At 41.1% G+C, this 15,852-nt stretch overlaps 1 protein-coding gene across 1 annotated transcript in view; it reads right to left on the reverse strand.

The window, feature by feature from the left end:
• The window catches only part of LOC134531645 (facilitated trehalose transporter Tret1-2 homolog), a 36,921-nt gene extending 24,507 nt beyond the window's left edge, over positions 1 to 12,414 (reverse strand). The window contains exons 1-2 of the mRNA XM_063367414.1: positions 12,167 to 12,414; positions 9,667 to 9,763 (exon numbers count right to left, since the gene is read on the reverse strand). Coding sequence (XP_063223484.1) covers positions 9,667 to 9,745 — 79 coding nt within the window. The 5' untranslated portion in view covers positions 9,746 to 9,763; positions 12,167 to 12,414. The remainder of the gene's footprint in view (positions 1 to 9,666; positions 9,764 to 12,166) is intronic.
• Positions 12,415 to 15,852: the final 3,438 nt, after the last annotated feature.

Raw genomic sequence — 15,852 nt, forward strand, 5'->3', positions numbered from 1 at the left:
AGCGATTTCGTTGCTGTGCGAATTATTTCCCACACTCTGAGATGCCTGCAGCAGTCTAAGACGATCAACTATTTCATTGGGGTCGTCATAATATACATAGTCCAATTTTCTACCAGTGTCGAGTTTATAAAGTCCGGTCCCTTCGATGTCTAAGAAAAGACTAGCTATCAAAGGATATTTCTCATGTTCATAATCTTTGAATCGACCCGTTTTCGGGTCATTTTTTGCGTAAACGGCGTTGGAAGCATCCAGCAATCTTCTATATTTTCGCAAATCCACCTCTGAATATCGCCGCGGTTTTTTACGAAACAAAAGTTCGCATAATCCACGAGTAAGTTTTATCACCTCTTTTCCACATTCAATAGTATCGCCGGACACGAAATGTACTTCCTTCGAACCAAGGACCCATTTACTACCTCGTTTATGCACGCCATACGTCGCGTCGCTGTTTCGAGGTACAGAGGAGGCCAGATACTCGCTAGCGAGAGGACCGACTTCGAAACCTTTTTTATTTCGAGGTTTCTTCCTAAGAGTTCGACCGACACGAACTTCGTCTTCGCTAGTAGATACGTTGGAATCGTCTGTTAATTGTGGACTTCGCTTTCGTTTGCCCGTGGACGTAGTTTGCGGCTCTTCTTTTACTTCGATTTTAGTCGGTTTCTCGTTTTCGACGTCCCCTCGCCTGGCTATGAAACTATCCAGACGGGCACTCAAGGGCTTCAATTTTTCCTCTCTTCGAACCTCGTCGCTTAATCTGTGTTGCTTGGCGAGCAAGTACTTTGTTCGTATGGCCTCGATGACATCGTGCAGTTGCTTAGCCAAATCGGTGTTAACATCCATACTGTTTATCTCGAAGCACCTTTAGACACCAGACGTGAATTAAGTTTTGACAGAAGAGACTTTAGGTAGTCGCGTCTTTGTGCATTCGAAACTTCGATCATGTCGCGAATTCGAGAATCCGAAGCTTCCACGCGCTGGTCTATGGCTACGAGGTACACTATTATTTCATCTTTTGCGCGTTTTATTTCTTGGCCAAGTAACGAAATGTATTTACGTATTTCATCATCGTGTTTCACGGTGCATAGTTCGGTACGCGGAGCTCGACTGCTGCGTCCAAATTTAGAAATGCTATGATTCATGTTTGACGATAAACTGATCGAAACCCTGTCTGTACCTGCCCTTATATAGCGGCCAGTCCTTTACGATGACTAGGAATCCGTGTTCATCTTTCCAACATAAGGAGCACATGTCTTTAAATTCCTGAAACGACATGTCGGTGTTTACGTGATCGTCGTAAGCGTGGCGTAAATTAAGTTCGTCCATGCGAAACAAAACTATGACATTCGCATTATCTCGCAGCAAATGTTTGGGTATTCTACCGTACGTCTGACACAGGTATACGCAGTCTACCTTGGCGTGTCTGCCCATGGAAAAGTACTCTTGTATTATGCCTTGCTTCTCACAAGCCACATCATCGAACACAAACACGGAATTAGGCTTTGCTTCGTCGGTAGACACCACATCGGTATTATCGCTAAACGGAAAATACTCCAGACCATCCACCGAGCGTAGAACGGCGGCCAAGCGCTGGTACTTTGGCTGTTGCAACGACTTGGAATACAAGTAAACGTTCTCGAACCGAAGACCGTTTGGCTCCTCCAGTAAACTCAGTAAAACACTCGTCTTGCCACAGTTTGACGGCCCCGCTATGATGCAACGTACGGTGGACGGTAATAATATACCATGTCGTGATTCACGACCGACAGTTTCATCGTCCTGCGTAATGCTCACTGGCAAACAAACATCTTGCTTGACTACCTCCATCGTACTGACGTAAATTCTATAAGAGCAATCGTTTATATTGATTTTAGGTCAGTTGCATGTAATGTCTCGAAGAGGTAAGAACAAAAAACACATCGGCGCGGGACTCGTAAACTCGCTGATAAACAACCTACCATTCGAGCTACACATTCCCGGCTACAGATTTTGCGGCCCCGGGACTAAACTAGCGAAAAGGTTAGCTCGCGGTGACGTGGGAATTAATTCTCTCGACGAAAAGTGCAAGCAGCACGATATCGCATATTCATTAAGCAAGGATCTGGAATCTAGGCACAGAGCAGATCAGATATTGGCACAGGAAGCCGAAGATATAAGCAAATCGCCGGACGCGGGACTAGGAGAGAAAATCGCGGCCTGGAGCGTATCTAAAATCATGAAGGCAAAGACGAAATTAGGAATGGGCGCTCGTCGCCGGACCAGGTCTCGCAAGACCAAGAAGCGCAAGACACAAAGATCCAATAAGAAAAAGGGCGGATTTCTACCGCTGCTGGTGCCTGCTATAGGTGCACTAGGCGGGATCGCAGCAGCCGCGGCAAATATCGCTAGAGCAGTCAACACTAGCAAGAACCAGCGAAAGCAGTTGGAGGAAGCACGTAGACATAATGCAAGCATGGAAGCCATTGCCATCGGTAAAAAAAACGGCGCAGGACTGTACCTACGGCCTCACAAGGCAGGCCGAGGCATGAAAAAGAAACGTGTAAAGAGAAAATCCTAAGTTCCCTGCCGAAACGACCGCTCACCAACGTAGATTTAATAAAGTACGCACGCAAACTTAAAATACCAAATTTCCGTGGCGTGTTTATGCGAGACACTTTACCCAGCAAGCCAAACACACGTGAGCGCGCCATAATTAATTTAGACACGTCGGCGGGTCGCGGCACGCACTGGGTGGCCTATGTAAAGACGGGAAAAAAAGCTACTTACTACGACAGTTTTGGTAATTTACGCCCTCCGCCCGAACTGCGACAGTACCTGGGCCGGACCACTACGTTGTTTTACAATTACGAAACGGAACAGAGGCCTAATCAAACAAATTGCGGACACTTGTGCTTGAGATTTCTGACCAAATATGAAGTATATAAAATAAACGTACAGTAGCGAAAATCAATCAGTCATGTCCGTAACACTCATATTGACAGGTCGTAGCTTGCAGCTACGAGCCACATTCTACCCGCCGCTGGACTTGAACGGAGAATGGAGCATCGGGCTCGTAGATTTTCAAACGTATAATGCCATACCTAATATCGACGAAGAAAACTGCAAAATGTGCTTCTTGAAAAGTGATGGAACAACAGCTCAGGAAGTTGTCATACCTACCGGCGCATACGAGTTGAGCGATATTACAAATTACATCAAGCAAGCCCTGTCTCCAAACACAATTTTCGAATTGCGAGATAATCCAAACACGCTACAGTGCGAACTTTACTGCAGTGAAAATGTCGACTTTACGAAACCTGGCACCATAGGTACCATGCTCGGATTCGAACCGAAAATATACGCAGCCAAGACCTTGCACGTCTCCACGCGACCTGTAAATATCATGTCGACAAATGTAATACGCATAAACTGTAATTTGGCAAGTGGAACTTACCTCAACGGACAACTAAACAACATGCTGCACGAGTTTTCACCAATGGCCCCGCCAGGATATAAACTGGTCGAAGTACCGCAAAGTATCATTTACGCCCCTGTGCTCGCCAAAACAGTACACGAAGTGGTAGTGGACATTGTCGATCAAAACTATAAACTAGTAAATTTTAGAAACGAAGAAATTACACTACGTCTGCATTTGAAGCGATGGGACTGATTTTCAAGACCTATAAATCAAATAAGCGACACGAACCCAGGACCAGTCTGTTGCGAGGCCGCGGCGCGTTAACACCTCTTAACGTTAAGTATCTCCGCAGTTTAGGCTACAAAGTTCACAAGCATGGAAGATTATTTAAACGTGTCAGAAAAAGCTCAGTTTAGCGACGATGTAAATAAATTTGAATATCACTGCTACGCTCCCTACCTCCAAGGGCCGTACATGCCCGGTAGGGAAATACGCATCCCGGTACAGAAACAAGACGTTTATACTCTACCCTGCCAGTCGTTTATTCGTATAAGAGGCACGCTGACAAAGGCGGACGGATCACATTCTACAACTGCATACTTCGGTCGAAATGGAATATTGCATTTATTCGAACGAATTATTTTCGAATTGAATAATATTGCGATCGATGAATCGTGGGACTTGGGCATTACCGCCACGATGAAAAATTACCTGTCTCTAACACCGAACGACCTGAGCGCGACCAAAATCGCAGGTTTTGGAATGGAACCCGATTTCAAAATTCCCATCTACGAATCTGGAAAATTCGAAGTTAGCATACCGCTGTCGATGCTTCTCGGCTTCGCGGAGGATTACAAGAAAATATTAATTCAAACCCGCCAAGAACTCGTGTTAATTCTAGCGACATCGCACCTGAATGCCGTCGTGGGAGCACCCGGGAACGACCCCCAGCCGGTCGCAGTCACCGTCACGAGCACCGAGTGGTTTGTTCCGCACATAACCGTCAGCACGAAGGAAAGAGTCAGACTTTTAAGTTACGTCAAAAAGGACACGACGGTAGAAATTGCGTTCAGGAGCTGGAATCTCGTAACGTGCCCCTTACTGACCCAGAATAGACGCAATCACTGGGTCGTCAAGACGTCGAGCAGTACGGAAAAACCTAGATATATAATATTAGCTTTGCAGACAGACAGACAAATGAACCTCAAGACCGACAGATCGGTGTTTGACCACTGTTTTATGGAAAATGTAAAATTATTTTTAAACAGCGAAAGTTACCCGTACGTGGACATGAACATTGATTTTGAAAACGGCGGTATTTCCTTGCCGTATCACATGTACACGCAGTTCCAATCTTCGTACCACGGTCGAGAATCGCACCCGATCCTGAGTCCAGACATCTATAAAACATTAGCTCCGCTAATCGTATTTGACGTGAGCAAACAAGACGAATCGATTCGCAGTTCTATGATTGATTGTCGATTGGAAATTTCCACGAAAGATGACGTACCGCCACTCACAACGGCGTTCTGTCTAATCCTACACGACAGAGTAATTAATTACGATGCGTTTTCAGGTCTCGTGAAAATATTGAACTAGATATAAATACGTCTGCATGCACCATCCCATCATCAGTCGGTTTCAGAATGTACTGCAACCTGCAGGGGTTCCAGAGCCAAAATGGATTCGTGCTCAAGGAAATTGGCGTCACTCACGACGGCCGGACTCGAACCCGCAGCTTCCGCCTCCCGTATCCTTGGAAACTACTAGACGAAAAAAGTAAACGGTCGAACTAATGGCTATGTAAATACTATCACGGACTAGAGTGGGACGAAGGAAAAATTCCGTACCATCAAGTCAAAAACACACTTCAAGACTTACTACTGCAAAACGAAATAATCTACGTCGCCGGACCTGAACAGAAGAAATGGCTACGAGAACTGTGTGACGTCGGAGCAGCTGAAATCGTAGATATACAGACCGACTACGGCTGTCCTTCCCTGCGCAAACTCTGTTCAATGTACGAAGCTAAGCATCCAAGCAACAAGTTTGAACGTGTCTGTGCCTGCACAAACTCGCGGCTAATGCAGAAATGGCACGCGCAAAAGTGCGAATAACTTTTTTTTAAATATTGGCAAACCCGATTTTTTTTGCCAAATATTGGCACACCTGAATTGTAATTTTAGTATAAATAGCTCGAAAATCGAGCTCTATCAATCAATTGACGTTCGGACACGATGACGTCGTTTAACCCGGAAACCGAGTACCTGAGTGCGAAACCAGACTACAGCTGTATTGAATACAGTTTCCTGGACGAAGAAGAAAATTTACGCACATATACGGAAATATGTTACGGCGGAGTCTTGCATTTCTTAATGGTCCATTCGCCACGCAGTTATGAGCCATCACAACAACAAATAAACTGTTGCGGAGCGGAAAAGTGCGTCGTGTTTAACCTCAGACCAACATCCGTTCTTCCATGCACCAAGGAGGAAATTCTCGGTACAACTCTACACGCATCCGACTGCACGCCAGAAGACTGTAGCGGTATCGACCCCGGCACCCCGGGCTGCAGTGAGCAGCCCAAACCCGTGTCTACGAGACGCAGCGACCTGTCCAAACTCGTCGCTTCGAAGCGCAGCGACATGTCCAGACCTGAACTCAAGACTAGGACTCGTCGTCGGCCCTCTCCCAGACTAGAACCGGCAACTCGGCGCCGAAGCATCAAGAAACGTGGATTGATGAAAAGGATATTTTAAAACAATGAGTTTGTGTAACAACTTGTGTGTAAAACATATTTTGTGTGTAAATAAATCTTTGTATGTAATAAATTGTATTTTTTATTTATTTCTGTACGTGTATAAATGCGTCATGCGGGGAGCGTACAAGAAGCGCAACCGCTCCGGCCGAAAGACGTTGGACGACTGTCATGGCTTTTACCCCCTCCACAGCGCCTGTGGCGGTGGTGGGGGGGGGGGGGCCGCGGTGGTGGTGGCAGGGTGGGGTGGTGGAGATCTTACTTTGCAGAAATATGATCTCTCCTCACACCTGCCCCATGCAGGTGCAACTTCCCCCTCCATGCCGCTCGTCGGACCGTGGGACACGGTGCTGGGGGGCACAGACCAGATGTCCTCTTCCAGGACACGTGTGCTGGTCGCCGCTTGCTAACAATATATTACAAAAATTATTTTATTAAGAGTAACTTTTAATATTTTTAACTATAAAGACGAAATGAAAAGGTTTATTCCAAGTATAAGGTTATAACGAATTAATTTTCTTTACAATTATAAAGTCATAAAGAATTAATTTTTTTACAAGTATAAAGATGTATAATTTTTTTCCAGGTATAAAGTTTCAAAGATTATATTTAAAAAAACAATTGAGTATAGTGACTCGAGGATTTATTATTATGATAAAACACAAACTTAAAATTGTTTTTTCTATGTAATCGTACATACATATATACATTAGTTTTTACCTCAATTCCTCCTCTCCCCTACCGAGTACCTTCTTCGTGACGAGTAGACGAAAAGTACAATTTTTTAATACATACTTTATCATCTAAAACCTTATAAGGTTTTTTTATTTATTTTTGTAGAGGTACATTGAAAAGAGAAAATAATAAATTATAAGAGGGTGGTGGGGGAGGGGCGGAGCGTCGTGTGCGAGAAAAAAATAATAAATTAAAAAAGGGGTGGGGAGGAGGGTAGGGGTGGGAATGGAAAAATACAAGAGTAGTGGTGGGGGAGGGAGTGGAAAAATACAAGAGTAGTGGTGGGGGAGGGAGTGGAAAAATACAAGAGTAGTGGTGGGGGGAGGTTATTACGATGAAAAATAATAAATTAAAAAAAGGGGGGGGGTTTAAGTTCGTATATGCATTGGTAAAAGTGGTGGGGGTCAGTCTGCCAGCAGTCACCTAGGGGGAAGGATCGGTCGCCATTTTTTATTTTTTTTGCCTCTGTCGGGTTCGAACCGAGGACTCCGAGCTCCGTGTCGAAAAAGTACAATTTTTATAAGTATTTTATTAAAATTTTATTATTTAATTTTTTTTATAAATTTAAAAAAAATCGTTAAAATCGAATAATAAAAAAGTTAAAGATGGCGGCCGTAACGAAAATTGCAACGGTGACGTCATCATTCAAAATGGCGGAAAACACATCACCGGAATTTTCTAGAACACAATGACGTCATCCAAAATGGCGGATCCAAGATGGCGGATCCAAAATGGCCGTCGTGATCTACTTATCCAGTTACGCTGTGTCCCGTTACGCTGTGTCCCGTTATGCTTAACCAAGATGGCCGCCGTGACGTCACAATCCAAGATGGCGGACCGACAATCTTCAATCCACCGCCTGAGGCCTGCGCTTGGACCGGCTATCCTATACTACTCCCATCCGTTTCCTACTTTTCCTATCATCGTCCTATCCTTAACAGAATAACACAGATTGGAAGAAATTAAATAGCAAATATGTATAAAAGTTATAGCTAAAATAATCTCTTCGTTAAAGTAATATACATATTTGAATTAATGAGTGCAAGTAAAAGTAAATTTATCAATTAAATTGTAGATTTCATTTCACTCCTTTTTATCCACACAAAATTGTGATAATTCAATAAAAATGATTCAATTTTATTCATAAAAGTATGCAATCATTTCACCAATGTTTTGTTATGACGTTGTCACGTTAAACTATCGTCCGTAAACCGACTTTACAGACAACCAATATTTTTTACATTCGTCCTCGTTATGTTTGTTAATGAAACCAATTTTAATGGCTTACAAAGCTACATGTTAAGTGACTACTAAACTAGAGCACTTGGATTGTCCCAGGATATGTTTCGGCAAACACCAAACTATTATTTTGTTTTGTTTTAGTGATTACTAGCAACCTGCCCCGGCTTCGCTCGGGTGCAATGCTGATACTAAATATACTAATTATAAATATAAATATAGACTAAAAACAAAAGATAATCAACAAATATCAACAACAAAAGATACCTATTCTATTCAGTTCTTTTTTTTTTTTTGAACTTAAATACCTTACCTTAAACTACGATTTTCGATAATTAAATAAAAAAAAGTTTACTTACTATTAGTTCGACTAAAAACTAAAGATAATCAAAAATTATTAACAACATGATCTATCTCGTAGGGTTCAGCCAGCGTTTGTAATGTAAGCGCAAAAAAAATGTGTTTTTTTACGACATCACATTAGAAACCTCTAAAATTATCAGTGTTTCTCTACTATATTATGCATTCATTATACATATAAACTTTCCTCTTGGATCACTCTATCTATTTAAAAAAAAACGCATAAAAATCCGTTGCGTAGTTTTAAAGATCTAAGCATACATAGGGACAGACAGACAGCGGGAAGCAACTTTGTTTTATACTATGTAGTGATTTTGAGGACTAGATGAAATTAAGCCAACAGTCCCTAGTACATCTGACATGCGTGCATACATTATACATACACGTGCATAGTCTACACATACAGTTACATGTTTGTATGTTTTTGTTATTGACGGTGTGGCAAGGGCACCGTGTCGGTCCATTTTTTAATATCTTTTTATCTAGTTTTTCAGTGAAAAAAAGAAGGGTTTTAAAATGGAAAACGATCAAGTTAAATTTTATTATCATCTAATTTAAATTGCTGACCAATGAATTTCAATATCACTTGAGTTTACATGATTTCATACAATAAAAACCTTCAGAGATTTTAATTCCTTATACAATCACGCTATTTCACCGAGATTTGATAGCATTAACAAAACTAACCCGAGTACAGTTTTTTTCCAGAAAGAATAACAAAATTTATTAAGTAAAATTATAAAAATTGTAGTCGAATTTTTAGTGCCATGGTTGCCTTAAAAAACAATCGTATACAAGTAATGTTCGTAGGCTTTCACGGCCATTGTCTGAAGTAACTTGGCTTCTTGGTTGTAGCCGTGTGCTTGGCGAATAATTCACCGACGTTTCGGTCGTCATTGCAGTCGCCATCATCAGGGAGAGCAGTCTGACTGCTCTCCCTGATGATGGCGACTGCAATGACGACCTAAACGTCGGTGAATTATTCGTCAAGGACACGGCTACGACCCAGAAGCCAAGTTGCTTCAATCGTTTAAAAGAGTTTATTTTTTAAAAAAAATGTTTCACTGTTTACACAGGGGGGTATTCTATTCCCCCCAGACGCCTGGTAAAGCTCGGGACCCTCAGGAAGTGAATGGCCGAGGGTCCGTGGAGCGTGGAGCTGGTGGAGTTGTCAACTCACCGAGACCTGCGGCGAGGTACTGAGGCCACGCCTTTCCTTCTGGTATCGGCTCTTTCTCTGGGGTCGTGGCCAGCTCCATGGTTCTGCTAGACGGCAACTGTAAAACAATTATAGTAGGTACATGCTCGAAACTATAGTTACTGGGAATTGTCCCCCAACTCGTGTGCCATAATCTTTTAAATGCAAAATTAATTTTCCAGGAAACTCAATTGATTTACTTGATGTTAGCTTTAGGACATACGCCATTGCTAAGCACATGTATGCCTGTAGAAGAAAACTACAACAAAAAAAAAGATAGACGTACATGTGCTTAGCAATGGCGTATGTCCAAAAGCTTACATCAAGTCATGCACTCCCATTGCACAAATATTTCAAAGATAAAATCAATTGATTTATTACAATTTCTTGGACAAAACGCCAATGCAGTTTTGCACTGTTCGTCATAGAAAAAAAATCAATAACGCAAATTTAGAAATAAAATTGAAAACATGAACAAACATGTCAAACAGATAACACCATTGATGAACCTAAACGACTGCAGCACGGACGAAGACATTTAAACTTTAATGTCAGACAGCACAAGAATTCCGTGGAAGGAATTTAGCCATGGGAAATTTGTAACAGCACAGACTAACAGAGTGGGCTAACAACTGCGGGACCGTTTCAGCACTGACGGTGAATGCAGGCAGACAACAAAACCTGGACAACGCAGCAAATATACGGACACAACGATGGATATAAACAGATATTTTGGACAACAAAACGTCGACAACACCAACGAACCTAGTCGGTTCCCTATGACTAGAGACCGCAAAAATTCGCGGATTAATTTCGTGATAGGCTGAAATCCAAACACGTCTAACAATTCTGCTGGTTTTGCTATTGGCTCGAAGTTTAACTTGAGCTCTCTGGGCCGATGAGAGATTATCGACCAAAGAACCATCGAATCACAAGCTACCCAGTGGAGACGCCTCACACGTTAGCACCCAATGAACACACGTGTTTGCTTGAAAAATGCAGAGGATAATGGAGGCTATCCTAGAGGTAATTGGGTAATTGAATTCGGGAATTTTTTCGGTCTCTAGCTATGACAAAACAGTTGTGACGTTTCGGGAACTGGCATCTGTTCCCATCATCAGGCACAGCGTGTCCGTCTGTGCTGTCGTCGTAGTTAGGTCCATAATTCCTGTTTAGGTTCATCATCGCTTTCATCTGTTTCACATCTGCTGAATTAAGCTTGTTTTTGACGTGACAACGTCTAATAAATCGATGAACGCCGGCTGCACGGCTTGTACGCTTGCGCCGCATCTATCTCTCTTCCACTCGATTGGAACAACCATCGATTTGAGTTTTTCGAGGCACATTAAACGTGAAACACTCCCATTCGTTTCCTACTTTTCCAATCATCGTCCTATCCTTAACAGAATAACACAGATTGGAAGAAGTTAAATAACAAACATGTATAAAAGTTATAGTTAAAATAATATCTTCGTTGACGTAATAAACATATTTGAATTAATGAGTGCAAATAAAAGTAAATTTATCAATTAAATTGTAGATTTCATTTCACTCCTTCATTGTATCCATACAAAATAGTGATAATTCAATAAAAATGATTCAATTTTATTCATAAAAGTATGAAATCATTTCATCAATGTTTTGTTATGACGTCACGTTAAAATATCGTCCGTAAACCGACTTTACAGACAACCAATTATTTTTTTTTCTTGATTTGCGTTCTTGAATTTTATTCACTACAAACAGTGATAAACTGCAATGGCGCATGTCCAAGAAATTGTATTAAATCAAAATTCCCCACTGCATCGATTCATTTAAAGAACGTAGGAAGCACAACGACCGTTGAACAGCAGGGGATGTTCCTCACGAGCGTGAAAACAACAGTGACTGTTAGGTGCAACCCTGAACAATGTTTTCCCTTAAGGGGACCGCCTCGTCAGGGGTTTATGTGCCTTAGTGAGGCTGGATGATAAGCGCGACACGCTTTGGTATTTATAGCGCACTATAGTCCCTAAGCGCAAGGCTGTGAACAGACGCTCAGTCTTATCGTCGTGCATAGAAAAACTGTGAAATTTTAGCGGTGACCGTAACATTATATGGCCGAGAAATGAAGATAAAGGTGTAATGCAAGTCGCTTAAGTGCTTTCAAGAATCTCTACTGGTTGTTTTACACATAAAAATTACTCTGAAAACATGCGTTTTAGCTATTTTAACTCTTCTAAAAATACAGTTTAAAAAATTAATCAAAATAAAAAGTACTTTTCGGCCCTCAGGGAACTCTTAAATGCTTTTCGTAAGCAGACCCCACTCGGACATCTTGAGTAGTTTTTAAATCGCGTTGTTTTTCCTGAAGTTCTGCACACCGTTATATGTGCCCGGGTAGGCGGGGTCCTTAACACGTTGAACACAGTATACAAATATCACACACTGCTGTAGTCTTCAAGAAGCGACAGGAAGCCAGACATACGGAGATGGAACCCACCAGGAATCTGTGATACTCCGCTCCAGAGGATCGACGGGTACTGGAACCCAGCAGCCGCAGAGAAAAGACGCGAACACGCCAAGATACTGACTGGCGGCGAAAAATGACACGATTGCTACTTAAGGCCGGCGCGGATGATGTCCGATGTAGCAGAAGCACTTACGGAAAGTACACTTAGAGTGAAGGTCATTGTGTTCTTAGTAAAAGGGAAAATATTAACACGACTTTTTGCTGTTGTCTTCGGCAAGTGCAAGATACCAAGAAACTAGCACCTGTGTTCCCCTGCTGGGCACATTAAGCTCGGAGCATGAAACAAACAGGAAAAAATTACAACAGCGAGTCGTCTGTAGATAACGGGCAGAAATGGCCTCATGAGTCCAGCTTGAGATAAGCAAACTGTCAAGCCTCCGAATAGAAGGAAATGCCGCCTTTTTCCCGACAAAAGTGTCATATGTAGCAATGCATGGTGTGATAAGCATTTTCACTAAAGATATAAGTTGGAACAGAGAAGCCCTGAAAGAGATAATAGAGCAGTTGCACTGCAGTCGGCAGAATCAGCAAGTTAGTGCTGGAAGGAATAACAAATAAGCTAAATAAAGAGAATATTAACCGAACCATCACACGTCCAACAAAATAAAAGAATATAGGGAGTAAGTTGAGCAATAAATGATAAATATGGAATCGGCATGCCTTAGCCAGGTTTAGAGTAGAAACACGAGTCGTAAACAATGTCACAAACATTGGGGAGAAATAAAAATTATTTGCATATAATGAGATGGCGAAACCAGGGAGCATGCAAGAGGTAGCATACTGAAATAATTTTTACGTTCCATCTTATTTTATGGGCTTTGGTTTAACCGACCATTCCCTAATAACAACAATTCCCTACGAGGAACTAATTTTAGCTCGTACGATTTACGTTTTCTGGTTTTGATTTCCCAAAGCTCTATTAAATTTGCTTTGTCATCAAGCTACAATAAGATATTTCATGTATATCTACAAATCTTAGCTGATTATTTGCTTAACAATCTAAATTTTTAATAAACGTACATCTGTTGGAGGGTTATGTGATTTGAATTTGCCTCACATTTCCATCATCTTTCCCTCGTTGTGATATATTTTCTATAGAATCATTTCATATTTTATTGGTCAAATATGACACACGCACTAAAATCCAGCAAAAATCCAAATTGTGCTGTCGATACTAAACAAAAATTTTTAATGCATTGGTTAGTTTCTTTTTCATGCTAAGTTTTTCACTCTTGTATTTTTTTACAGTGGTTTTGCCACATTTAAATTGAGGTACAATTTTAGTGGCTTTTCCCGAATTCAATTTTTGCCACGTTTCACTAGAAAAATGCCTGTTTTGTTATTCAGCATCGTAACTGATGCATGCATACTCTGCCACACGTAAACAGATGACAGTAAACTCGGAACGCACAGGTGCAGCCAATAAACCCTCTCTCACGCGGCACGGCGGCTGTTGCACAAGACGATGTGCGCGCCGCGCTACCGGGCCGCGGGGGGTACGCGAACTAACTGATTGCGCAAACGGTATTGCCTTGAGTGCCAAGTGTCGCTCGCTTAAGAAACACGTCTGCGCCGTTGCAAGATAGCGTGACTGCGCTTGCTCAAACACCACCAGATAGTATAAATACCACGGGGTTATTGGCAAAAGTTGGTAGGTCCAGTTTCTGAAATCTAGGAAGAAAAAACGGATCCTGTGTCCAGAAGAATTCAAAGTCAGGAAGTACAAAGCATATTTCTAATGGATGTTTCAGATACTAAAAAAAAAAAAAAAAAAAAAAAAAAAAAAAAAAAAAAATATATATATATATATATATATATATATAAATTGGCAACAAAACTCTTGTACCTGTTTGTGTTAGCAACCAACTTTGTCCAGTAACCCTGTTACACCTGTTAGAGTGCAACGGGCTGAGAAATAAGCGAGGTTGTGATTGAGGACACATCTGTCAATTTGAACCTTTTTTATCCTTTATTTCATGTTATCTTTAAAAGATATGTGCAATGGGAGTGCATGACTTGATGTAAGTTTTTGGACATACGCCATTGTTAAGAACTTTTTCTGTTGAAGAAAAACTAAAAAATAAAATAAATAAATAAATAAAAATACCCAAAAAAGACAAAAAAACACACAAAATTAAGCAAACAATTGCTGTTGTCAACAAGGATGTGAACACCACAAAATATTCCGTAACAGGAATATGGTCAACAAACAAAGAAAAACAAATAAAAATGTACTAAGAGAACGAAAAAAAAAAAAAAATACAAATGATGACAACACAAAAATATTGAACCCAAAATAATTCAGCACAAACAGTTGAAACGAGACAAAAACACGACAAAACGAAAAGACAAACGAACACAATAGTTTTACCAAAACAGAAACAAGCGACGTTTCGGGAACTGCTATCTGCTCCCGTCCTCAGGCAGAGACGCACATGGTACAGAAACTAGAGGTGGGTCGAAAAGTATCAACCTATTATTTTGTAACTGATACACGCCTGTATCAGGTACTGCAAACGAGTACACTTGAAAAGTATCAAGTACTTTAGTATCAGTTTTTTAATTCGCCTGGAACAACACCACGGCCAATGTGCGCGTGCGCAGAACCCGATCGCAGATGACGGTCACTTGGGCGGAGCTTGTGAAAGGGGAGGGAGCGGCACGACGAATAAGGGATAAAGGGAAAGAATGTAGGGTAGGAAGCGCAGGGGAAGGCGTTGAAGGAGAGGCGCAGAGCGAAATTGTTACGAGTCGTTTTGTTTATTGTCCCACATAAAAGTATGCTCAGTGCGCAGTACGTGCACCGTCTCGTTCAATAATAAAACTAATGAAATTTTAATATTAAAAAGTACATTAATACAAGATATAATATTTATATTTGTGTACCTAACAGCTATGAAAATGCAAATAAATTCTCAGTTGACACTAATAACAGATGTAATCAACATATGGATTTTCTTTTTTCGAAAACAATTAGTAACTAGTGTTTTCATACATTAAAAGATTACGATTTTATAAAAAATTAAAAATAAAAAAAAACAGTTAGGTACATTAGTGAGCATACTATATCAATAGACATTTGAGTTAGGTACATCAGGCAGATAGCAGTTCCAATATCGATAAAAAAAAAAACATTTTGCAAGTTCAGTCACTATTTAACAAATAGTATTGCATTATAACTCAGTTTTTGTTTACACAAATTACACTTAGCAAACTCATTATTTTCCGTGAAAAAATTCCACACAAATGAAGTCTTTTTCTTGCACTTATCCATTCCTTATTTCACTATAAAGATACTAACTACAAAGCATGACAGCCCGCAACAATGTACATGGTAATACACGGCCAGGACGAACTGCAGTGAATGTTGAACTGATTGATACTGGCTGTATCAGGCGGGCATGAGAGTAACAGAGGTAGAGAATTACCGGGCGTGATAAATAATGTATCAGATTCTCCTTCCGGTCGCACGGTCCTGGGACCGCTACTGCTAAAACTGATACAGAAGTATCAGATACTTGTAACTAGTACATTACTGTATCAGTATCAGGTTGGAACAGATACCGAAAATTGCTGTAACAACCCACCTCAAACGGAAACACAGGTGCGACTTGGAAAATGAGGGTATTTATCAGAGAAAGGGCTACATCTTGCTC

The sequence above is a fragment of the Bacillus rossius genome, chromosome 1, assembly GCF_032445375.1.
Source record: "Bacillus rossius redtenbacheri isolate Brsri chromosome 1, Brsri_v3, whole genome shotgun sequence".
NCBI classification, from domain to species: domain Eukaryota; kingdom Metazoa; phylum Arthropoda; class Insecta; order Phasmatodea; family Bacillidae; genus Bacillus; species Bacillus rossius.